This window comes from Manacus vitellinus, unplaced genomic scaffold, assembly GCF_001715985.3.
Source record: "Manacus vitellinus isolate BGI_N305 unplaced genomic scaffold, ASM171598v3 scaffold_46_pilon, whole genome shotgun sequence".
NCBI classification, from domain to species: domain Eukaryota; kingdom Metazoa; phylum Chordata; class Aves; order Passeriformes; family Pipridae; genus Manacus; species Manacus vitellinus.
Window position 1 is genome coordinate 4,987,691 of NW_021940578.1, and position 25,322 is coordinate 5,013,012.

The following is a 25,322-nucleotide window of genomic DNA, read 5'->3' on the forward strand; positions in this document are numbered from 1 at the left end:
CAGGCGGGGGTGGGTGCTGGTAGGCAGGCGAGGGGAGGGGTGTGTATAGGGAAGCAGACGCGTGCACCCCCCCTCCCTATTCCCCCCTTTCCCTAAATACTTTCCTTTTATAAACGTGCTGATCCTTTTTCTTCTTCTTCTGCTTTTTCTTCTCCTCTGCATATAGGGAAAAGTTTGAAGACTCTTATGTCCAAAGGAATCTTACAGGTACATCCTCCAATCTGTGATTGCCCTGGGTGTCGAATTTCGTCTCCAGTGGTAAGATTATTGTTAAACTATGTGCTTTAGCTAAGACATCTTCCCTCTCCTCTGCCTCCTTCCCTTTAAAAAAAAAAAAAAATCTCTTTGCTTCTGTGATCATGAAACCGTGATCTCTGAGGGTCATCGAGTCTGCCAGAGCCCTGCTTACACTGTGAGGGTTCCTGCAGTCTAGGGAGAGGCGAGCAGGAGAGGAGTTTGGAAGCAGAGCAGATGGGAAGAGCAGTGTTTGACCTAAAGGAAGCAGCACACGGCGTGATTTTTTTGGTTTTCAGGGGGAGCTGTCTGTGCGCAAAGGCAAATCGTTCAGGAGCCTCTTCCTTATTCCCACCCCTTCATTTTTGTGTATTGTGCAGAGGTGTAAAAATGGCTAAATAAAGCGAAAGGGAATTGTAATTGCACCCACGTGTCAGAGTCAGAACAGCCACAGTTTACAAACCATCAGTGAATTTGGTTAGATGAACTTAATGAGGAAAACAAGCTCATCTTAAATGCTTACAACTTGAACAACATTCATGCCACGGGTCACAGTTATGGCTTTTAGAGATCTTTTCTTCCCAGCTTTTTGAGTTCCTTGTGTATTCTGCTGTCTTGCCTTTATCCTGAGACTTTGAAAATCTCTCATCAACATTTTCATGGAAAAGATGTTGATGCTATATATAAAAAGCTACTGAAATCATAGTAAAGTAAGGCTTTAAAAGAGTTCATCATGTATAAAAATAACCATAAAGTACAATAATATCTAAACAGGAGGGCGAAGCTGTTGGTTTGGTGAAGCAGGTAAAGTTTGGTAAAGCAGGTCTTGGTCTGAAAGAACAACACTGCCAGTAGCACTGTGGAAACAGATACAGCTGGAAATTTTCGTACTTTTACTCACTGAAATCAACCTTTTTTAAAATTTTTTTATTGCTTCTTTGGCATCAGATCTCTGTCGTGGTTTGGCACGACAGATAGAATTGTGAGTTTGTATCGTTCCTGGGTAATATCTCTGTGTATGCATGGTTATATCCACATTCCCATGGGAAGGGGCTCAGAACAATGATCAGTCACATAAATTAAATGTGAGGGTGTCTTGCCTGTGCGTTGTGCAGCAGCAGGTCCGGGCCACTGCCCATCGGGCTCACGGGGACAGTTCTGCTGCACCATTGTCGTGGTGTTTTAAATCAGGTGGACTGAAACCTGGCTCTTGCAAGTTCCTCTGGGTTGATGGGGCAAGGTGTGTGCTGGGGTGTGACCAGCTTCCTCCAGCTTGGAGCTTGGCATGTGCTTTGGTTACCAATCCTGTGGATCAGAGCCAACAACTGGCAGACCAAAGGGATGTGCCACAGTTGTGATGGTGTTGAGAAGTGTCTGGCCAGGTGACACTGTCTGCTGGTCACTTTTTGACTAATAAGTTGCATTAGTTGGTAGCCCAAAGGCCATACTATGCTTTCCTAGCAGCAGCATTTTTAATAGCTGTGCAGGGATCTGTGCATTTCCCGATGGGAAGGCAGCTCTGCATGGAACAAGTGTCTGGTAGACTTTTAGAACTGAATTTGAGAAGTTCAGATAGAGGAAAAAAGAGGTTGGTGTAGTTTTGGGAAAGGAGAAATAAATCTTTCTGGACTTGCCTCCCGCTGCTTCCCCAGCTGGAAGGGGGTTTTGATGTCAGAATTTGCACAGCAAGGCCAAACCCCAGTGAGGACTTTCATCAGAACTCTTTTTTGTCAGTGCTCGCTGCCCTTTCTGTGCTGTAATTAGAACACGTTATCTGACCAAAGGACAGTTCCACATATTGAACCTGAAATATTTCGCTAGTGCCTCGTCGTAGCTACGTGCACCACACATTCCTAACAGTCACACAAGGAGGAGGATTAAAAATCGGGCACAGTTTCCCTTTCCCCATTTAGTGATCACCCAGTCAAGCACCACTGAGATCTAAGGGCTGATTCTCCTCCAGTGCAGAAATCCTTTATATTTTATAGTGTCGGTCAGTTGAAATTTGCAATGCCTGGTCCTTGTGCTGCTGTGTTATCCCATGGGGGTGTGGAGGTGGGGAGCCGATCCTGCCTGCAGCCGGTTGGACAGCGGGAATAGGCCAGGAAAACTCAAGCCCTGCCTATGGAAGGGGGGCAAGCCCAGCTGCTTGCAGGCGTCTGCCCCTCTCCCTGTTTGCTCACCGCAGGCAGCAAAGGGAGCGCTCCAAGGGCCGAGCCCGGATCTTCCTTTAGGAAAGGTGACATCCAGTGTATCCCAACCAGGCGGGAATAGCAGGGGCTCTTAATCCCCGCATCGATGGCTCAGAGGCCCTGCCTGGCTCTCCGTCTAAGGCTGAGAGGAGAGAGGAGCGGTCTGTCCGTGAAGGGAAACCGCGCCGTGCCCCAACCCCGCGCTGGCAGGAGCCGGAGCCGAGCCGGGCACGGCCTCCCCCGAGGGCTGAGCTCCCCCGAGGCACGGCTCCCCCGAGGGCTGAGCTCCCCCGAGGCTGGGCTCCCCCCGAGGCTTAGCTCCCCCCGCGGGCTGGGCTTCCCCGAGGCCGAAGCTCCCCCGAAAGGATCCCCCCGAGGGCACGGCTCCAGCCCCCGAGGGCGGCTCCCCCGAGGGCTGAGCTCCTCCCCCGCTCTCCGGGGTCCCCCGCAAGGGCAGCCGAGCGCCGGTGCCCCCTCATCCCTGCCCGGGGCTGGCGCCGCGTCCCCCCCCCGTGCCCGCGCCCCGGCCGCGGTGCCGGCGGTGCCGGGGGAGCGGCGCCCGCCCCCGCGCCCCGTCGCAGCTCGTTTGCTGCCGCAGCTGCAGACAGGGGCCGGCGCCGGGCCCCGCTCCGCCACCGACCGCGCGGTTTCCCTGCGAGGCTCAGGGGAGAGAGGAGGGGGGCAGAGAGAGCGGCCGCGTCGCCGCCGGCCGCCCTGGCGCCCTCCTCCCCCCGGCCGCCGCCCCCGCGCCAGCATCCATCAATCAGCGGGGGGAAGGCGAGGGGGAGCAGGGCGGAGGGATGCAGGAGGGCCCCGCAGGGTCGCGCCGAGCCGTGGGGGATGCGGGGAGAGCACCCGCGGGAGTGCGGGAGGATGGGGAGGGCATCCCCTGCGCGCTGGGAGGGTGGAAGGGCAGAGGCGTCCTTGCGGTCACGCAGCGATGGGGGAAGCGGTGTCTGCTCCTGGGGCTTTGTGCCCTATCCTTTGGGTCACACAGCGATGGGGGAAGCGGTGTCTGCCCCTGGGGCTTTGTGCCCTATCCTTTGGGTCACACAGCGATGGGGGAAGCGGTGTCTGCCCCTGGGGCTTTGTGCCCTATCCTTTGGGTCACACAGCGGTGTCTGCCCCCCGGGCTTTGTGCCCCAGCCTCTGCACAGAGGCTTTTCAGGTCAGAAAGGGAAGAATGGCACAGGTCTGGGTCCCTTCAGTGTTGCAGAGGCAAAGGATGCCAAGCGTTCACGCAGTAAGTTGTCAGATGGGGGAGGCGGTGTCTGCCCCTCTGCTTTGTGCCCCGGCCTTTGCACAGAAGGTTTTCAGATCTGGAGGGCAGGAATGGCACAGGTCTGGGTCCCTTCAGTTTTGCAGAAGCACAGGATACCAAACATTCACGAAGTTGAGTTGTCAGATGTGAACTAGGGGTCTTCCCCCCAAATTTGTGCTTGTCAGTTCTGGGCAGTTTGTCTTGTTTGGAGCCCTGGATGGATTCCAGTCTATTCTGGTGAAGCCCATTCCCCCCAGGGTTCCCTCTGCCCCATCGAATTTTGAATACCACTCGTGCATTCTCTCCATCTCTGCTTTCAACCCACAGCCAGGGCTGGTCTTTAAAGTGACAGTGGGCTTTTATAGCCGGAGGGAGGGGGGAACAGCTCTAAAATGTTTATTGCTAAATGAAAATAACTTAGATTTGTGAAGTCCAGCATTGGATATCTAGGATAGCAGCAGAAAGGCATTTGATTGTTTCCCCCATCAGACTGTGTGCGACCCTTTACTGTGTTTGCATTCTAGTAGTGCTGCCTCTAAAAGTGAGTTAGGACTGACTGGACATTGTCTGCTCCTTATCCTCTTTTCCCATCTGTTCTTGGACAGGGTGTCAGTTTGAAAGGTGGCCCATGTTGAAGTTCAAGGTTCAGGTCACAGGTGAATGAGGGAAGGCCGGGTTCCCCATAACTATTGTGACATGGCCCTATTCAAACAAAACAAAAACTACTACAGAGGGATGTTTAGTTTTTGTCCCATCTCCTTCGTCGCATGCTGAGACACATGGTGGTTGTGCATAACTCAGTCACTGACAATGGTAATTCATTTGCTTACTGGGGCTGTGTTTTGCTCTTGGTTTGGTTTATATGTGATTTATTTGCTGCTTTTTTGCTCTTCGTCATCGTCGTTGTTGTTTTCGTTTGATGCCCCGAGGTTAAGGCGTTAGTCCAAGACTTTGTCAGGGATGGAAAAAGTAACTGTCTGCTTACTTCTAATAAAACTGAATGCCAGTAAACAACTAAATCTCTTGTTATTTAGCTCCAAGGTTTCTGAGCATTCTCCTGTTCCCTGTTTTGAGGTGCAGGGGTGGAAGGCAGCTCTGTGTCACCCCCAGCCAGTGGCTTTGTGTCACTCGTGCTGTTTGGCTCTGGCTGCAGCTCCACTCACTGCCCTTCCCCAGGGATGCTGTCCTGGCTGTTCCACAGGTTTCCTGGAGAGCCAGGAGCTGCACAGGGGCAGAGAAGGGAGATCCTTGGGCTACTGAGTTGACCCTGTGTGGTGGGACCCAAATTCAGAGACTGGCCCAAAAGGGGAGTCTCTCACGCTGGACATGAGTCTCTCATGAGAACTTTCCTATGAGAAGAGGACTTTGCCTGCTGGAGAACTGAGTTGGCTGCCTGTAGAGTCAGGATTAATTCTGAAATTTCACTGTTAATGGAACAGATTAGATTTAGGTTCATTTTTGAGCTGCTGTGGGTTTAAGGATTGGAGCTGGAGAATGTTGGGGTTTATGTGAAGGGGACTGTTTTCATAACTTTGCCTTTGTGTCCCGGGGGGCTGCCTTATGAATGTGGAAAAAGCCCCTCTGTAAAGCAGACTTATAAACCTCTTTATCCCCCCAAGGTCTTTGGCACAGTCTGTTGATTTTTATTTGTGGTTTCATGCTGATTTGGCTTGTTGCTTTTAATCCAGCACATTTTAGTTTGGGTTAGTGTTTGTTGGAGGTTTTTGAGTTGGTTGGGCTTTTTTTTGTTTGTGGGGTTTTTTCCTTCTGTTTTGCTTTTTAATGGACTTGGCTCAGGTGATTTTTAGCGTGTGTGTGCTGCACTGCAGACTTGGGAATTTAACTTGAATTCTCAACAAAAGTTTCTTCAAAATCTGTCAGATTTCACCTTTAGGGAGAAACTGGAGATAAGGTGTGTCATGGTCTTAAATGGGGTGAGAGGCTCACACATCCCATGCAGGGATGGGCAGAGGTGTTGAGTTTGAGTCCACAGCCTCAGCTTGCAGGGCTTTGTGATCTGAGGACAGTGGGAAAACATGTGTCAGCTTCTCTCTTTCACAGGAGAGTCCTTAAAATCAACTGGTTTTGGGTCATAGAGCGCTTCACCAAAAGGGGATTTCCAGGGGAGAACTGGCAGCTTGAACGGAGAATCAGTGTGGCAATGAGAGGTGCTCCTAAATGTGTTCTGCTCTGGAAATTATTCCTCATGGTCCTCAAAAACTCTGCTCCTGAGCAGGGCACGTGGCAGTTGCGTGGTGCCCACTGTCAGAGGTTTGGAGGACGGGGGTTGCACCCATAAAAGGGCTGGTTATTGTTTCACACAGAGGCAAAACAAACCCAGATCAATGGCACCAAGGGTGCCAGCACAATACTGAAGGATTTAATTTTGTGGATTATTAAATACCCTCTGGAAAGGAAAATATTAATTGGATTGCAGCCTTGTGAGTGAGCAGCAGAGATGTACGAGCAGCTGTGGCTTAGGAAAATAATTTTATCTTACAATGGGCTTCAAGGAGTTCCAAGTGGGGGAGGTTTGTCCTCGTGCAAGAGCTGTGGTGAACATTTCTGCTGTTGCAGAGAGCAGCGATGAGACACTGGAGGCAAAAGGTCTTGTATGATGTGTGTGAGTTCAGTGTTTGTGGATAACAGGCCAAGCTCTGAAAGAATATTCGTGCTGAGGTTGGTGTGTGTGTGAGGGATCCTGCTTGGAGCGAGCAGATTTCCTCCTGGGATTCCATAAAGGCTGCAGAGGGGGTTTCCTCACCCCACAGACAAGTGTCATGTCTGGCACTGAGGAATCCTGTTCTCTGGTGGGCTCTGCTGTAGGAAGAGGAAGTTTCTGAGCCCTCAGCCCCTCTGGGATTAAGTTTGACCCACGAAATCAGCAGCTGCAGCCAGAACTCCTTGCCTGGTGGTTGGTGCTGTGCTGCATCAGGTCTAGAAAACCTCCTGCTCTGAGGAAAAGAAAGTGAAGCATGGGAAGAAAGACAGACAAATAAATATATAGGAGCAGGGAAAGCAACATCATCTTGTTAGCACCATGTCAAGGGCAGTGTAAAGGTGACATAGGATAAGTAATTTTGCTGTCAAAATTATTTAGAGATGTCATTAAACTGCTTAGGGCTGTCTCTGCTGCTTCAGGGCACAGACACCTGGTTTTAATTTGCAGTGGTCTGTGTCCAAACTTTCTGGCCTTATTCAAAGGGAGCAGTGCTAATTTGGAGCCTGGTGGCAAATGCCTTCAGTGAGCACGGGATCTGAATGGCCAGGGTGACTGAAGAGCAGGATTAACTCCCTCAGAAACTTGGTTCATTTAAAACTGCCAACCAGTTCGAGTCTGTGGGGATGATGAACTTTTCAGATGGCTTGTTGTGGTTCAGTTATGGGACAGGGAGAGCAGAGGAGCAGTTTCCTACTGGAAACCTATTGGAGGTGTTCAAGGCCAGGTTGGACAGGGCTTGGAGCAACCTGGGAGCTGTCCCTGTCACCTGCAGGGGGTGAAATGACATGTGCTTTAAGGTCCCTTCCATCCTAAACCATTCTGTAGTTCTGTGATTGGCCCTAGACTTTGGAAAAGAGATCCACTCTGTTTTTATTTAAGTATTACTTGGCCAAAATATTGTGCTTGCAAAATCACATTGTTTTGTCTATATTTTTTCCTTTCCTATCAATCATGTTTGTTTGCTTTTGTGGGTTTTGTTTGTTTGTTTTGCTTTCAACCCCCCCCCTTCTGCATTGTCTTACCCTGTTTCTCTTATGCCCACTCTATTTCCATTATCTGGAAAACATCTTGCTACGCAGCAGATTCTCATTTGGCATCTGTGCCCTGTTCCCTGCCTTCTTCCTCCTGTGTTTTGAAATATTGAAATGCATCTTCTTCACTTTTCCAGCTGAAGAATCACCATTCACACCATTTCAGGGCTTTCTTTTTTTTTTTTCTGTTAGGGTAAGCTCACCTCCCTCACCTTCCTGACTTCTGGCAGATGGCACTGAAGAACTCATTGTAGGGCCCTCTGTCCCAAACTCAGTTTTCCAGCTGAGGACGAGGAAAGACTCTCCTCAGGAGTTAGTTAATGTTGCAGGAATCACATGCAGTTTTGTAAATAAACCAGCACATTTTTTAGCACCTCTGGCTTTACTCTCCCCCTGCTCTTTGAGTGAAGGTGAATCTTCTGTACACACCACCTGCACTGCTGGAGCAATGCATTTCCTTTCTGTTATTTTTGGCTCTGTTATTTTAGCAAAACCAGGGCGAGGACAGAGAGGAAATTACACATTCCCCTGGGTCATAAATATAATCTGATAAGGGATTTTCTTGTAACGTGTCTGAGGATGAGGAAGGATGGATGGAGGGAATTCCCAAGCACTGAAAGGTTCTTGCTCATTCACTTTGCCTCCAGTTCATGTGGAAATTGTAGCTTTTGCTTTATTTTGCACATGTGTAACAGAGCCACAGAGTCTGGGAAGTACCATCAAGCCCAAATTTGCCCTGTTCTTTGATTACCTGTATGAAAATATTCCCGTGCATCGAATCCCTCATTTTAAGATGTCAGGACAGCTTCAATAACTATGGAAAGCAGGCTCTTTAATCTTTTATATCTTCAGCTAGAAAGAAACTTGCAGCAGCATTGCCAACCAGCTGGGTCACTGGAGGCAGAGTCACCTTGGTGCAGCATCTACAGACATCAGCCAAGGCCCCATGAGAGTTCCAGAGAACTGGGAAGCAGGAAAACTTGAGAGGTTTTGGTGATAGGAGAGACACTGGAGGCAGCCATTTAGTCTAGAAAGCACAAAATCTGAAATATTTCTAATGATGACACTGGAAAGATATTGTGTGTTTGGCTGCTGGTTCCCAGTTGGGTGCTGGGGGCATTTCAGGTAATTCAGAAATCAGCTCTGGGGTGTTAAATGGCTTCACTTACCTCGGGCCTGTTAATCACCACAGCTTCTCAGTATAAAACTTTTCCTTCTGAAGGCCAGCAGAGTGCTCTGCCAGTGGAGTCCTGGGAGTGTCTTACCCTTGCATTTATCACCCAGCCTCTGGGGCAGTGCTAATTCAGGAGTGGGGAGCACATCCCACCCCAGTGGTGGCTGCTGCTCTGCCCATCTCTGCCCATCAAATTGCAAAAACTCCCTTGCAACCCCATCCTTCCTTTTTATCCAGAGATGGATGTGATAGGTGGTACTTGGCTCTGTGGAAGCTGCTTTTGCTGTGTTGCCAGGGCAACCAGAGATGGCCCCTGAAGACAGGAAAGGGCAAGCATTCCTTTCTGCTACAGTCTGGAGCATCAGTGATTGAATGAGATTAGATAGAATTAGATAATCCTGAAATTCACAGTGATTTGACGCCAGACCTTTATTAAATAAGTAAAAGTACCAGCCCTTATAGTAAAAATGAATTCTTTTAGATCAATAACTTTTCCCACCGTTCAGCACAGCTGTGATCCTTGAGATCTCTTTTTTTCTGTGACACGGGGTGAACCACACAGACCTGCCTTTTTACAGTTTTTATTTTTTTCTGTGTTTTTTTTTTTCCCCCCCAGAGAGGACTGTGATATCAATTCCTCTTTTATTTCCCCCTCATGATTCACCCACTTAACCCCAAAGTAAACTTACAGAGGAAGGCACAGCAAGGTTCTTCAGTGATGGTTCAGTGCACTGGAGTTTACAATACTGGGGTTACTTAAACACTGTACCCCATTAGTCTGGAGTATTTTACAGTGTTTTAAAGCCAGTTAAAAGAATGAAAATGAGTTGTATGTTGTGAATGGCTGGGTAGTTTTTTTGTTCCTTGTGTATTCCATGCCTAAAACTGTTGGGACCTCATCCATGGCCCTGGCACGTTCCTGCTTAGCTGCAGTGGAATTGAGACCTAAAGTAAATGTGGGTTAAAATAAGGATGGCCTTTGATCACAGTCAGGCAAGATTTACATCCCTTTAACTCTTGTTGACTTCTTTTTCATCTTTAGACTGGCATAGCTTGTGTCAAAATCTGGTGTGCACCAGAGGACACCCAGCAGAGCATGGAAAATGTGGGGTGTTCTGTCTTTTAAGCAGTTTTATTTCTTAGCAAGCTACAGTGGCTCTTTCAGGGGGCTAATTTATTTCTATATATATTTATTTATAATATAATCTATATAAAGTATAATATATATGTAATATGTATAAATAGATATAATATATTATATATATAATATATATAATATATATATATATATAATTATATATATAATATATTTATATATTTTATTTTTATATATATGTATTTTTTTGTGGTGGTGGTGGTGCTGCTGCTGTCCCAAACAGCACTGCTGAGGGTTTTGCAGGCCCAGTGTGCTGTGCTCTCAAAGCAGACAAGGAGCAGCCCATCCAGACTGAGCCTGGCTACTCTTTATCAGGATGCTTTTAATTCTGAATTAAAATGTAATGCATTTGGTTTTTCAAGCCCCAAATTAACAATGTGATGCCTTAAAACATTTTTTTTTTTTTTGCTTGAAATTTATGAGCTGGTCATCCAGGTCTGTGGATCTGGACTAGTTTGTGTCAGCAGCATGGATCTGGTTTTTTGAAGTCTCACCTGGCTGTGATGGGTCTCTCAGAAGTAAATTCAGTAATTCTATGAGGCTGGTAAATATTTCTGTCCCCTGGTGTGTGCAGAGGGCAAAAATCATCCTTGCTTTGGGAGGATTTAGTTCTCCCTTTGATGTCTCTGCTGTTGTCTTTAAATCACCATAGAATCTGGGGGAAAAAAAAAAAGCACGTGCAAAGGATATTTGAAATTATGTGCTCTCTAGGTTACTGTGCTTTGCCTTGAGCTGCTTGATGCTGAAAAACTTGCATCTTGAGAGTCATTTTTTGTTGTGGTGGGACTCCTCTAACCCTCTGGACTGCTTTTCATACCAAGCTCTGGAAACAAGAGCAAAAACTAATTTCCCCCCCCCTCATATCACAAGGAAACACTTCCATGGAACAAAGTGGGAGAGAGGGAAGGAAAGAGGAGGCTGAAAAATGTTTGTGTGTGAGTCCTGTGTCTTAAGACCAAACTCTAAATAGATCTGCACCGTGTCTAAATCCACCCTCACCAGCAGGACAACAGGACAGGTTGGTGATGGAGTGTTTTTAGAATCACAGAATCACAGAATGGTTTGGGTGGGAGGGGACCTTAAAGCTCATCTCATTCCAACCCCCTGCCATGGGCAGGGACACCTTCCACTAGCCCAGTCTTGGTACATGAGGATACAGGAGGTCTGAATTCTCACTTATTTCTCTCTCTTATTTCTCACTCACAAAGTTGTGTGGTGGTGAAGGATCAAACACCTTGCAGAAATCTAAGCACATTACCCTGGTGCCATTGTCTCAGCAAAAAAGATATATTAGTTTAACATCTTTTCCATTAACAAGCTTTAATTTGCATAAATTATATCACCCTCCGTTAATTTATTATGACTCGTCCAGTTCCTCTATTTCATTATTTCTCCTGGGGGTTATAAAATTCCTTGGATTAGTCTGCCTATGCTTTTTAAAATCCAGTCACAGTGCCGTGTTTTCCTGTTTACTTTGTATTTCCTCATTGTTCTGAGGCTCAATAAAAATCTTGAGTGAAGACTCTGGAGAACATCCCGGGATAACTATTCCGAAAGTCTTTGAGAGCAACTTATCTAAATCTGCTGATTTAAAATCTATTATCACTTAAGAAGTTTCTGTTTGGGAGCCTCCTAATTCACTGCTGGATTGAAAAGTATTTCATATCCATACCGTGTCAGGGCTGGCCTTTTCTCCCAGCGCAGAAATAAAAATATTTGTTGAATATTCTTATTTTTTCAGCATTTCTGGTGGTTCTACCCTTCCCACCTGATAATGGGCCGAAACCATTATTGCCTCCTGCCAGTTTACAAACCAGTTTGGAGTTCTCCCATGAATGAAGGCATTGTTAAAATCACACGTGCAATTACTGAAGATTAAAATCTCCCTGGTGGGTGGGGAAGGACGGGCCTTCCCCACCACAGAGGCCCTTCATGTTGTGCTGATGGAATATCCAACTGGCTTAAAGCCTGTCACTCCTTAGGATTTGCTTCATGCCTCCAGTGGGATTTCTGCCTTTTTGCCTCCTGTTCAGTGCTGGTTTGATCAGAAACCCTGTGTGTGGAGCAGCTGGAGGTGCCTCTGCGGAGGGAACGCTGCTTCCTCTCCATCCTCTCCACGTGGTGTTTGCTCCTTGCCAGCCCTGGCTTGTGGGTTTGGGTAATGAATAGATGTGCTGGGCTGCAAACAAATGACCTCTGTGGCTTTCTCGTGAGGGCCAAGCCTTTCCCCCACCTCCATGCTCTTCCAGTTTGCTCTCTTGTCTGACTGCTTTGGTTTTCTCCTGATCCTCCCAGTCTGCTGCCAGATTACGAAGCGAGGTGGGATCTGAGCTGCCTAAAGATGTTCTCACGTGTGTTCTGTCAAAGCTGCACCTCCTTAAACGGCCACATCCCCCTTCCTTCGGTGTGTGCCTTGAATCCTCTTGGAAGGATGTCAGCACAGGAGAAGAGGTGGAGAAGAGGTGGGCTCGTGGCACATCTGGAACCCTCACCTTCACTGCTTACCAGAAGGACTGTTACAGGAAATGCCCTCTTGTCCACCTCCCTCTTCACTCTTGCATTCCTCTGCAGAGAGAACCCTCCCCAGCTCTGGCTGGCACTGAGATGCTGTGCTGTTAGCCCTGCCTGGCACGAAACATCTTGATATCCTACGAGCTGTGAAACTTGACATATGCTGAGGCAGTAACAGGAAGAGAATCTTCCCTCAGAGCTTCCCTGGAATGTTCTGACAGTATTTAATCTGTCGGGGTCTGCCGTGTCAATTCAGACTGATCCCAGTAGGCCAACGGGTTAGAATCAATAATACCCTTGATCAGCAAATAATTGTGCCTTGATCAGAGAATCCTGGTAATTAGAGCTGAAAAAGATGTGTGGCATCACCCAGGCTGCTCCACAGAGTGCTGGGAAACGTGCTGGCATTTCAGTGTGTGTTTTCTTGGGGCTTTTTTGGCTGCTCTTGCAGTGCAGCGTTAGGTGGGCTGGGCTTTGGAATAAGGGCTGTGTTGTTAATCCCAGAGAGGGACCAATTTTGGGTGCTGCGTTATTTTCCCTTAAAATGAAACCCCCTGTTTTAAAAATAGATGAGAGAGAGGTGGATGATGAGGAGAGGAGAGGAAAATGACCCCTTGTCATCCAGGGAAACACCTGGAAATGGAGTTCCCCCCGTGTCACAGCCCCTGAGGTTCCATTCCCTTTTTAGTAGCTGCCCTGTTTATCCTCAGCCCTCTCTTGTGTCGGCCCCAGGAGCACCTTCTCCACTTCCCTGGCCAGGAGGGATTCCCAGGGAGCAGAAGGGATGCTCAGTCTCCACAGATCACTCAGTCCTGACCTGTCAGCAAAGACTGACCAAAAAGAGAAGCTCTGCAGTGGCAGCACTTTGGTGTGATCAGTTGGGCTGGTCTGAGGGCCCTGAATCAGGATGAACCCACCCTAACAGGCTGGAGAAGGTGGAGAAGGAAAATTCTTCCTTTTATACAGCTCTTCAGTGGCTGCTGAGGGCATTTTTTTGTTGTTGTTCTGTGGCATAAATTAGAGCATCTCAGGGCTGGCTGAAGGCTGAAATGGTTTCTGAGTGAAGATGTGGGGAATGGTGTCAGTTGTGGGGGAGAAGGACCTGAGCTGTCATATGCAGAGAGCTCATTAGATCTTTGAAATTGAGGAAATAAAGCTGGGTTTTGAGTTTTTTGTGCCTGTGTGAACCCATCAAACATGATGGTGGCTGCTTGCCTACAAACAGATTAGGTTTTTATTGCTTTTGCCACCTCTGTGATGCTATATATATAAGGCCCAGCTGTACTATATATATAGCCCAATAAATCTGGTTTATGTCAGTGTGAACTTTGATACACTTTATTAATATCACACTCGTGATTTGGGTATTTAAATATGCATGGCACATACAAAACTATTATTTAGCTTATGCTTATTTTATTTAATTGTTTTAGATTTATAGGACAGCTGTCATTGGCTTGTAAGTGCCATGCAATTAATTAAAAATACAGTCAGAAACTCAAAACTGCCCTTCTGGCCCATCTCAGTTATCCCTCTCTCTTCAACTCGTGGCTTATCCACCACGTGGACAGAAAATTGGGTGAGGAAAAAAACCTCAGGAGCCTCAGCTGAAGAGCCTTAAGAGAATCCTTCCTGGGTTAGCAGTGCAGAGAATTTGTACCAAAGTTTTTCTGGGAAGATGAAGGAGGGGAAAAGGTGAGGAGGGATCAGGGGTTGGAGGGTCAGCAGCTCATATGGCCCCAAACCTTTGCTCACGGGGTTCTCCCTCTTTGTGAGCTGCTGTAGTGGCCCCTTCCTGCAGGGAAGACCTGAAGAGACCTTTCCTCCTCCTCCCTGTGTACCAAAAGCCATGAAAGAAAGGGTGTGGGAGTTAATGCTGTGTTAATCCCACCGGGATACCCACGAGGTTGGGAAGGGAAATGTGCATTAGCATGTCTTGGCTTTCCCTTACTGCCAGCAAGGAACTGTGAGGGAACACTCCAAGGACCTGCTGGGGACTTGCAGGGCAGGGATAGCTTGGTGCAGAGTGTGTGCTGGCTCCTGCTTCCTCCAGCCCTCTCTCCCCTGACCATGGTTATCAGTAGAATTATAGAAATAACATTATACTGGTTATTATTTTTTGGCACATCTGACCCACACCCCCCATAGGACTTTGCAGCCCCTTTGCACACCCAGCAAGTTTAAGTTCTTTACAGGTGGAAGCCAAAAGGCCCAATGACAGCATTTCCCCAGCTTTGATGAAGCACTCCTGTCCAAAGCAGCCTGAAATGTATTTGAAATAATTCTCTTTCCCTGTTACTGCTGAATTAGCCCTTCATAGGCTGCAGAGAGCTGCTGCTGCAGAGTGCAGGGTGAGCTCCCTTCCTGTTGCCTAAAGGTCAAGCATAGCCCCTTTCTGCTGCATGAGGTGACAAGGGTGTTATGAGTAATTAATTTAAAAAAATACATATGTATGTTTTTGAGGCCCCAGAAATGCTGACCGAAACCCAGAAGGAAATAACAGAGCAGTTGCAAACATGGCTCAGAAGAAACTGTTTCACTGCACGAAATACCCACTGTTGCACTTGCAATAAAATTAGCGAGGAGGGAGCAAGGAGGTGGAGGAGCTGTCAGATATTTTTACAAGTGCCTTTATTTCAACAGCAGAGATCTTGGGGCCAGGTTTGTTCCTTGTTTATACAGCACACCAGGAGTTGTGTTTGGGGACTCCAGGCTGGTGGTGGAGCCAAGGAATACAGAGTCAGGATCCAGACAGGAGCTATCTCCTGCCTCCTTGCCATGATTCCCTGTCACCTGCATCCCGTTCTCCCTGCCCATGGAAGGACAGCAGCCCATCCAGCAGCGCAGGACACAGCACTCAGCAAACTTTTGGGTCTTGTTGTGCTTCATTTCCTCGCAGAGAGGATAAAATATAACTTTATTGCCAAGAAAAAGGCGAGCTGTGCTGCAGCTGCAGGTTGGCAGGTGAGGGAAGACAGGAATAAAAACTCTGAGGAGGAGATAACGGGTGAGAGGCAGCAGCTCAGGAGCTCGTGCTACGTGTTCTTGATTTAAAAAGCATATTCACTGCTTGTGTCGTTCAACAGCAGTGCCAGTACAACAGATCTCCCTGAAAAATAAGGTGCTCTTGTGTGGTGTCCCCTCCTCCGGGGGAGGTGGAGCTCTTCTAGTCTCCTTCCCCTTATCCCTCTCTTCCAGCTGACTTCCTGGGCTCGGCAAATAACATCTCAGGAGCCACGGGGATCAGTGGCTTCCCGAGGGGGCCAGAATTTCTTTCCACCTGAATTCCACCTTAGCAGCCTTTGTGAAGGAATCTGCAATTATTGTTCGTTCAACTTGTATTTTTAAATACTGTTTTCCTTGCCTTTCATTTACCTTCCCAACTTTAAATGCGATTTCAGAGGGGATCAAAAAATAAGAGTTCCAGCTGGCACCCAGTGTCCAAACAAACCCAGAGCTCTGCCTGTTGGAGGGCCTTTCCTCTTGCTCTGCTTGGGAATGACTCACCTGCCTCAGCACAGTGCAGAGAAAGAGCCAGCTGAAATGTCTGGAGGGATTTGTCCATCTGATCCCTATTTATTTTAATAGGGCATTTAGTTCTTAGGAGCTGCCTTTCAGACCTGATTTTGTGTCTCCAGAACCAATGGGTATAAGATTTTGACCCTAATTTGATTAACTCTTTATTTTGGCTGTTTCTCTTGAGTATCCAATGTCAGAATTTGGGTTTGTGCTGGGGTTTGGTTTGGTTTTGCCTGTGCAGAGACTACACCGTGGAGTTCAGGTGATGCTGTGCTGTGCTTTGACATTTGTATTTTGCTTTTGTGTTGAGCTGGAGCGAGGGAAATCCAGAGAAGGAGTTCAGATCTGTCTGGAAGAGATTGCACTCCCCTCCTCCTGCAGGGAATTCCTGGCAAGACAGTTGTTGAGCTGTGTTTGCATCAGGGATCCCTGATGGTACCAGTACCATCCCAGTACAGCAGATAAACTGCAACTGGGCTGCAATCCCTGCTCGTTTTCCCTCCCCTTCATCCCTGTGCCCCGCGTTTCTCCCCCTTCCCTGGGTGAGAGCCGCTGTTTGCTCTCCCTTTGGGGTGGGGTGAGGAAAAAGGGCTGTGTGGCAATGCCTGCAGGGAGCCCCAGCCCTTCCACCCCCACAGCCTGCCCTGGGAGGGACCCAGACGGGCAGGGTGACTCATCTGGGGCCGGCTGGATCCTGGGGCTGCTTTTGGGGAAATGAAAGGCCCCCGGGCAGGGCAGGCAGCTGGGGGTGGTGGCTGTGCTGCTTGGCCTCTCTTTCACTGAGCTGTGAAAGCACAGGGACCCTGTGGGGGGAAGGGGGTGGTTTTTGGTTGGGTTTAGGGAGTTGATGGGAGAGGGGCACTGAGGGAAAAGTGGAGGGAGCAGGGAGGAATGCTTGACACACCTCTGCCTTCTGCATAAGTGCAGCAGGGCCATCTGATGCCATTGTGGGGCATCCTCAGTGCCACTGCAAACATCCTCCAGAGCATGGGATGACATCCGAGTCCCTGACCTTGCTGTGTGCCCCCTGAGCTGTGAAGCTGGTGAGAACACCAGCAGAGGTGTGTTCCAGGTCTGGAGGGGAACCACTGCCCCAGCTGCTGCTCAGCTCTTCCTTCTGAGCTCACCTTCCAAGAGTCCCAGTCCCAGCCCAGCCCACTGGTGTCCATCCTTTGCTCCGTTGGTCGTAGCTGGTGTGTGGACTCGGGAATCTCTGGGGACTAATCAGGGAAAGCAAGCCTGTCATCAGGAGATTTAAGTTCAGTCTGCAAGTGTCCAGTAAATCAGAAACATTGGAAAATTTGTGGCTAAACTCTCCAGGTGTTTTATGTTACCTGAGCTGCTCTCTGGGACAAGGTCCTTGCAGGCAGAAGAGCTGGAGTGAGATTTGATCTGAATCTTTGTCTTGCTCTCCAGACTAGACAGGAATCGACCCTTTCTGTGATCACAGAGAGCAAAAGTCAGCTCTGCTTTCAGGATTTCAGCGACTCTAAACTTGGGTGGGGATAAGACAGGGAGAAGAGAATCCCCTCACTTCTTACCTTCTCCCTGGGAAATGCAGGGAAGGCACTGGATTTTCCCTGCTGCCTTCCTGTGCCTTCTGGACATGCTGAACACGGGTGTGCCTGTAGGAATGTGTGAGGACATGTGTGTGCTAATGGCACCTAAATATAGCAGCTCCTGCTAACCTGTCAGGTGCCTGCTCACTCTCCCTGTGTCAAATCAGGGATATTACTCACCTCCATGACTAATTCCCTATGGAAGGCCCCTAAAGAGGGTTAGAAAACAAGTCCTCTGTCGCTCCAGGGCACAAAACATTATATCTTTTTTGTGGGTTTTTTTTCCAAATTTGGCTAATGAGATGAGAAACTCCTGTGGATGGAACTTACCCTGAACTGGAGACAGGGATTCCTGGACAGGAATAGGGCAGGATTATGGACAGGATTGGAACTGGTGGTTTCTGCAGGAGGAAGATGGGATGGAAACGTGCCCAGGGTGGGATTTCACTTTCACTTTTAGGGACTTCTCCAGTGCAGATGCTCCCTGGTAAAGCAGAGCTGCTTACAGTGCACAAGAGGATCATGTGGCTGCCGAGGAGTCTGTGTCTGGTGGAGCTGCAGGGGGATAATTAGGATTGGCACAGAGTGTAATTGGTAAAGCTTGTGCTTGGCTGGGGTTTTTATTTTAACAGGCCCCGAAAATCACCAAGTAAATAACAACTCAGGGCCTTAAATTTGCTCTCCCGGCACCTCTGAGTACCCAGACACATCAATTCAAGAAGGAAGAGTGCCACCTATTGAGCCCCACATTCCCCCTCCTCCAGGAGGCCCAGTGCAGGTCCAGCACCATCCAGGTAAAGCACCATCCAGGTGTCATTCTGTGATGGGAAGGAGCCACAGCCTGGGCTGTTCCACTCATTTTAGTGTCCACACTAAAACCACTGTGTTCTTCAGTTAGATTTTTAACAGATGTGCAGTGTTTTGGGGTCAGTTGCAAAAGTTGCCATCAACAAAAACTTCCAAATACAAATACTTGCTCCTTTTCTGGAGCAAGTTCTTGGTCTTAAGGAAAACCTGAAGAAAACCTACAAGACTTACAAATAGTTATGGGCAAGTTGTGTCTGTGCAGTTTTATGTACAATAGATGGATGATTTGGTGGCATTGGATGAAAGATGGATTGGGTGATGAGCATTAGACTTGCTTGAGAACAAGTGCTGGTGTGTGAGCAGGTTTGTTTTGTTGTCTGACTGGCTGGAAGTCTCTGCCCGTGGTTTTGGTGTTGCTGGAAGCCATGTAAGACCACACTGTCTCTGTCAGCAGCTTGGCAGCCCTTTCCCACCTTGGGGAAATGCTTCAGTGCCTAAGAGGGGAGATACCATCCCCAGATAAAATGTTTCACCTTTAAAAACTTCCTCCCACCCCATTTTACTCCAATTAATTTTGCCTCTGGTTTTCACTTCTGTGAGAGGTTAATTTTTTTCCAGCCTTCTCAGAAAACTCTTCCCTTTGGTATTTCTTTTATTTATTTTTTTTTCCTTTCAGCTTCTTGTTTCTCATTCTTTTGATGAATTATTTACCTCTCTTGTATTTTTTTATATTCTCTTTGTGTTTACCTTCAAAACATACACCTCCCAACACTCCCTACTTCATTCAGCACTCCCTGGAAAGCCACTGTATTTGTTGGGTATTTATTTCCCAGTGGTATTTTTATATACAAATGTATTGTAGATCGCGTGGTATCATCTTGTGTTGCTCCCAGTGTGCTGAGCCAGCTGGTTGCATATTTCTGTGAGTGGTTGTGGCTTATCCTTTGGTTTTGTTAGCACACCCAGGGTGAGGGAAGCTGTGGTTCTGGGTGCTGCACAGTCGTGGTGAATGATGGGCACCGTCCCAGGGTGTGCAGAACACACCTGTGAGCAAGCAGGGATTGCTGGGGTCAGGACACAGATGCAAACACCAGTGTCAGATCTCCCTTCAGTTACTCACAGATCTCAGCTTGGTTTCTTTTTCAGGGGTGCACTGGTTATGAGTGGTGGGAGCCCCAGATTTCGAGTCAGGACTGTGCTGTCTCAGGCTTGGATCCCCTATCATTTTACCACGTGATGATGAGCAGGTTGTCCCACCACACTTGCCCTTGGTCTCACTCATCATCTAGATGATGGTCCAAGAGTAGAGTCATAGCCTGTGCCTCTTTTTGGAAGAGCTGCTGCAGGCCTTGGAGTGAAAGGTTATGGACAACTGCAAAGTGCAGTTACTGCTACCCTGGAGCTGGACTTTAATGTTTGCTCATCGTGTCAGCTGAGTGAGGAGAATGGGTTTCACAGTGTGATTGCAGGGACTGCACCCTGTGAAGCTGATAATCAGCTCCTTTTTGTTGTCCTTGTCGGAGGTGTTGTGATGCCCACAGCGGGTCACCTGTCTGACACCCCATTTCTTCCCACAAAGCACTTGGAATCTCAGTGTCCCCTCTCAGCATTTAGGGTTCCCTCTCTGCTGGCTCAGCCAGCACATGTCATCTGGCTTCTGAGTAGGAGTGGGGTGTGAGGGCAGACTTGATCTCCTAGCACTGATGTCCCTGTCGAGGTGGACTTTCAGATGTGTTCTGGTGGGGCTGTGCAGCAGTTCAGCTGTGGAGCCCATGGAGGCACAGCACAGAGTGAAACATCTGCACACCGAACTGACAGGCTGGGGGAGATGCATCCTTGCCTGGAGTAGCTTGTGATGGAGGATGAGTGTCCCCTCAGTCATGACATAGCTCTTTGTGGGGCTCTCAGCCGAGCAGCATCTTGATGGACCGAGGGCATGTCAGTCCTTAGCAGTGCCAAGAAGAAGGGAGGGACCCCCCCTCCGAGTCAGAGAAGCTAAGCAGGAATTTGGCAGTGCCTTCAGCCTCATGCCTGATACTCTCAGCCTCTCTTTCCGTTCATTAATTCCACTCTGCGCTGCAGCTGAAGAGCACGTCTTAAAACTCCAAGGAGGCATGTCTAGTAGTTGTTCAAAATCAGTTAATTTTTTATTGGATTTGAAGTCAGACTTCATGGGCCAAACCCGCCCCCGAGGACTGGGGATGGGGAATTGCAGGCAGCCGAGACTTATTCCACATAATTGACTTTCCCTTCTGTGTCCACCCTCACTCAGATTCACCTCAGAAACCCCCCTGTCTCTGCCTTTCCTCAGTGCCAAGGCTGAGGCCTCTCTGTCCCTCACAGCCTCAGCCATCAAGAGGTATTAAATTAAACATACACACACATCACAGCCCTCGGGCTATTACCCCCTCCCATGCACACAAATAAGCCTTTGTGGCCTAAGCAGAATAACTTAGGCTTGGACCCTGGTCTAGCCCAATTCATTCCCACACCTGCGGGGAGTGACCTTCAAAACTTGCTCCAGGCTCTGTCTCGAAAGTCGTTTTCTCATTAGTGGAAGGGAAATGTATTGTGGAGCTGTTGCTGTGGCTCTGCACCCTTGGGGAGGTGAGGGCAGAACAACACTGCACTCCCTGCCCACGAATCACAGCAGGCCCCCCTCGCTCCCAGCTGGTTTTCTAGAAACCCTTCTTCCCTGATTCCTCCTCCTCCCCTTTCCTCCACAATGACATCATTGAGATTAAGGAAGGGCCTTGCAGAGTGTCCCCAAAAAATTGTGATGAGCGGGGGATGCTGTTTCAAATGCTTTGGGCATCTGGCCATGCTGGTGGCTCACAGCCTTCTGCCATCCCTGTCCAGGACACCAGCTCAGTCCTCTGTCCCCCCTGATTCCTTCATGGGCATTTGCTTGGCCTTGGGGCTGATCCTAGGACTGAGGATCTTTTAAGACAGTCCAATTTATTCCCATAGTAAACAGAATTCCTTGGTTTGGTACCAGTGTTTGTACTTCCAGCTGCCATCTCTCTCTCTAGTAAGGGGAGAAAAAAAACCAACCCCAGACCCTCCTGTTGTGCTTCGAGTCCTTGCCATCCATCACCCAGGGGTCACAGTAACTGCAGCTCATATGCTCAGGTCTCAAAACCTGGAGGAAATCAGTCTTTGTTACATGTGAAATAAAGCAGTCTATGGGGAAAATAACCATAAATGTTCATTATTTGTACAGGAAAATCAATTTGTAGGCCAATTGACCAAATAAAGTAATACAATTTGCTGGGAAATCCCCCAGGTGTGGCAGGCAAATCACGGAGTGAGGATGGAAGCAGTGGTTTGCATAGGTAATGTGTGCTGGTTTGGGGTTGGGAGGGATGTGGGAAGAGAGACAAGGCTTAAGGAAACGGATAAAACGACAGAAAAGGGGACCTTGAGCTGTGAAAGGTAACAGGGAAAGGAGGAGAAGGGGAAAACGGTCTTTTTGCTGGTTTTGCATCACCACACGACGTGTAACACAAGGGAGGTGACAGCAGGAGCAGAGTGACAGACGCAACTGCTCTCGTTCTCCCTCGTTTTGTCCTTACCCGGCAGATCTTGTGCGAGTCATTTCCACCGTGCAGGCTGCGTGTGAAGTCAGATAATCGCCCCAAAATTACTTTAAGGGGGTGCTGCGAGTCCCCTGCCAGGGGTGACTGCCCCGTGCAGCCTCAGTGCGGGGCTGGCTGGTGCTGAGCAGTGAACAGTGACACCCCCGGTGCAGTGATGGGCACTCTGTGCCTGCACAGCCCTTTGTCACCGGGCACTCTGTGCCTGCACAGCTCTTTGTCACCGGGCACTCTGTGCCTGCACGGCTCTTTGTCACCGGGCACTCTGTGCCTGCACAGCCCTTTGTCACCGGGCACTCTGAGCCTGCACAGCCCTTTGTCACCGGGCACTCTGTACCTGCACAGCTCTTTGTCACCGGGCACTCTGTGCCTGCACAGCTCTTTGTCACCGGGCACTCTATGCCTGCACAGCTCTTTGTCACCGGGCACTCTGTACCTGCACAGCTCTTTGTCACCGGGCACTCTATGCCTGCACAGCTCTTTGTCACCGGGCACTCTGTACCTGCACAGCTCTTTGTCACCGGGCACTCTGTGCCTGCACGGCTCTTTGTCACCGGGCACTCTGTGCCTGCACAGCTCTTTGTCACCCGGGCACTCTGAGCCTGCACAGCCCTTTGTCACCGGGCACTCTGTGCCTGCACAGCCCTTTGTCACCGGGCACTCTGTGCCTGCACAGCTCTTTGTCACCCGCGCTCGGTGACACCGCTCAGGTTAAAGGAGCGGAGGATCAATTTGTCAGTCGGTCTCTTCCAATTATCTGAACCACGTCCTTTGTGCTTCCCTCGTGGAGGCTCTGTGTGTGTGTGTGTGTGTGTGTGTGTGTGTGTGTGTGTGCACATCTGAAGGCAGCGGGATTGGGAGGGAGAGAGCGGGGCAGCTTCAGCTGGTTTTCACTTGAAAGGATGAGTTTATGCCCACAGCACCTGATGGCATTGCTCAGGTATTGCAGCCCAGCTCCTGTGATTGTTGAAAGGGGTCCACAGAGCTGTTTCTCCACACTGGATGTGGATGTGAATGTTATTTTCCCTTTGGCTTTGGAAGTGCAACAGGCAGCTCCTGGCTCTGCAGTGGCCTCGCTGTGTGACTTAATTCATCATCTTACATATCTTCACCATGCTGTGAAATGGACCTGCTGCTCCTCACCAGCCTTCCAGATGTGTTAAATCCTTTAAATAACAGAAGTTTATAAACACACTGTGCTTTCCAAACAGAAAGTGTTGTGTCATGGCAGCGTAGCAGATGACAGTTGGCTCAGACTCCACTGCGTTTTGGCTCTGTGTGGTAGGGAAGGGGCTCCAGGGAGGCTGTGGCTTCACTCCTGTGCATGCAGCAGGTGTCAGAGGGTTTGATTTGTGAAAAAAGGGTCCTTCCAAACCCGGAGTGTCACCTTGAACACATTCTGCTCAGGCAAACTCTGCCCATGGTGCCACATCTGTGAGTGATCTGCACCTTTCTCTGTTTTGCTTTGGTATCCACGGTTTATGATGGCTCCTTAAACACCAGGCTTTTTTTTTTTTTTTTTGCTGAGTCTTAATTAATATTGGTGGTTTTCTTGTTTGCTTTGGATTTTCAAGGTTTGCCTGGGCTGAGTCATCCCAGGGAAGCTTTGTGGGCAGACCTGGCTGTTGCTCACTCGTGAGGCGGCAGCTCCGTCCTCAGATTTTTCTGACCTGGTCAGTGCTGGGATCAGACTTGGAACACCACAGGATGGGGATCTTTTTATACCTTAACCAGCCTGGTTGGTCTCTGTGCAGGTGTTAAATGGAGGCTTGAGCTCAAGGCTCTTGAAGAGGGGTGTCTGCCATGCAGGGAGGATGTGCTGGGTGGTCCTGTCACGGAGGCAGATGTGGCTGGTTTTTGGCACCAGCTTCCCTGGGGAATACTGGGATGTAACTCTAAGCTCTGGTTACTCGTCCCCGCTGTGTGGAGCAGCTGCTGTTTCTCTGCTCCTGTCAGTTTGGTTGCTTCAGTTTTGAGGGAAACTGAGGGGAAACAAATCCTTTTAAAGCTGAGAAGCGTTGCCCTCTGGTTAGTTGCCATCTCCTTCTGCCTGTGACGAGAGTGGTCCAGCTGTGGGGATGGACAGGAGGTGATTCTGGGGTCAGTCCAGCACCAGGATGTTCGAGGTGAGCAAGGCTGGGGTTGGGGGCTGCCACTCTGCAAGCTGAACCATGAGCTTATGGTTTCTAAGTCATCAGTGATCAGTATTTTGATTCACTTCAGTACTCTGGAAGCCCAGCTTTTAAGGGTGGTGTTGGATTGGGTGTTTCCAGCAGAACCAGCTGTGGCTCTCAATAACTACAGCAGCAGTGAAAATCTTCTTTCATATGGACTAGAAAAGGAGGGACTGATGCAACAAATCCAGGTCTGTCTGTGCCATTAGGTGAAGAGAATAATTAGTGAATTTTCTTTGTGAAACATGCTCAAGTGTTCAGATAAAACCTGGTTTGGTTTCTGTTAGAGCAGCAACAGGCATTTGGGGAGAAACTTAACTTCTCTGATCTCGTGAAAGTTACTCTTTAAGACAGCGAAGACTTATCAAAAAAAGAAAAAAAAGCTCAAAACAGAACTCGAGGCAGAAATTGCACCCTGCCCAGTGAAGAGCTGCAGTGGCTGGTCCTCATTTTTGTAGGACTTGAACACAGCCCACATCCATCTCCTTTTGGCTGAGCAGGCTCTGAGCCATGCTTGGATACCTCAAGGATCCCAAGTGCTTTAATTGTGTGTCTCCAGAGCAGAGTAAGAGCATAAAGCCCAGTCAGATTCCTGCTGATGAAGTATTTCAGACTTGCTGTGTTCTCTTGGACCGGCTGGAATGAAACTTTGGAGTGAAACATTTACACCTGAGGGAACGATGGGCCGTTGATTTTGTTCTCTTGTGTTTTTCTGCCACTCGAAAGGTACAGCAGTGAGGGGAAGGAAGAGAAGGGGAAATGTCTGAAAGCATCCATGCCCTTTTGCTCCTTGTCTCTTCACCAGACAGGAGGAGCAGGAAAGAAAAAAAAAAAAAAAGAGAGAAAAATATGTAAGTTTTGCCTTTGTTTAGGAGATAGCAACAGTGTAGCACATCCTCAGCTGGTGTAAGTTGACTTTTGCTCCATTAATACTGACTTACATTGCCTGAGGACCTCGCTTCACATCTCTGCTTCCTTCTTTGCAACCTCAGACTGAAAGGGACAAAGCCATTTGATGTGGAAGCAGACACAGAAAACAAAGACTAGGCCACTTTTCAGCCTTCTTCCAAAGAGTTTTTGAAAACAGGTAGCTCCAAAGGGCTGATAGATTTTTCTCTCTTAGACTTGCCTCCCTCCAAAGACTGGAAATTCCAGTTGGCTTCTCCAGAAACGCGCAGCTCTCGCTCTATTAACAAATTATCCTTTAGGCTTTATAATTCACCGAGAGATAATAAATGGGAAATGTTCCCTTCTGTTCACAGATCTTGTTCATCTGTTTCTTTAGGGCTTTCAGAAAATAACGTTGTTAATATTGATGGGAAGAGCTGCAGCTTCGCTTCCGGGGAACTTTTCTTTTGGTTTCAAACGTGCACATTTTCTCCACTT

The 25,322-nt window shown here is 48.5% G+C and overlaps 1 protein-coding gene across 1 annotated transcript in view; it reads left to right on the plus strand.

Moving 5' to 3' along the window:
- The first annotated feature begins 138 nt into the window (after positions 1-138).
- SAMD11 (sterile alpha motif domain containing 11) overlaps positions 139-25,322 on the plus strand; it is a 112,737-nt gene continuing 87,553 nt past the window's right edge. The window contains 1 exon segment of the mRNA XM_018079345.3: positions 139-258. Within this exon segment, the coding sequence (XP_017934834.2) occupies positions 187-258 (72 nt within the window). The 5' untranslated portion in view covers positions 139-186.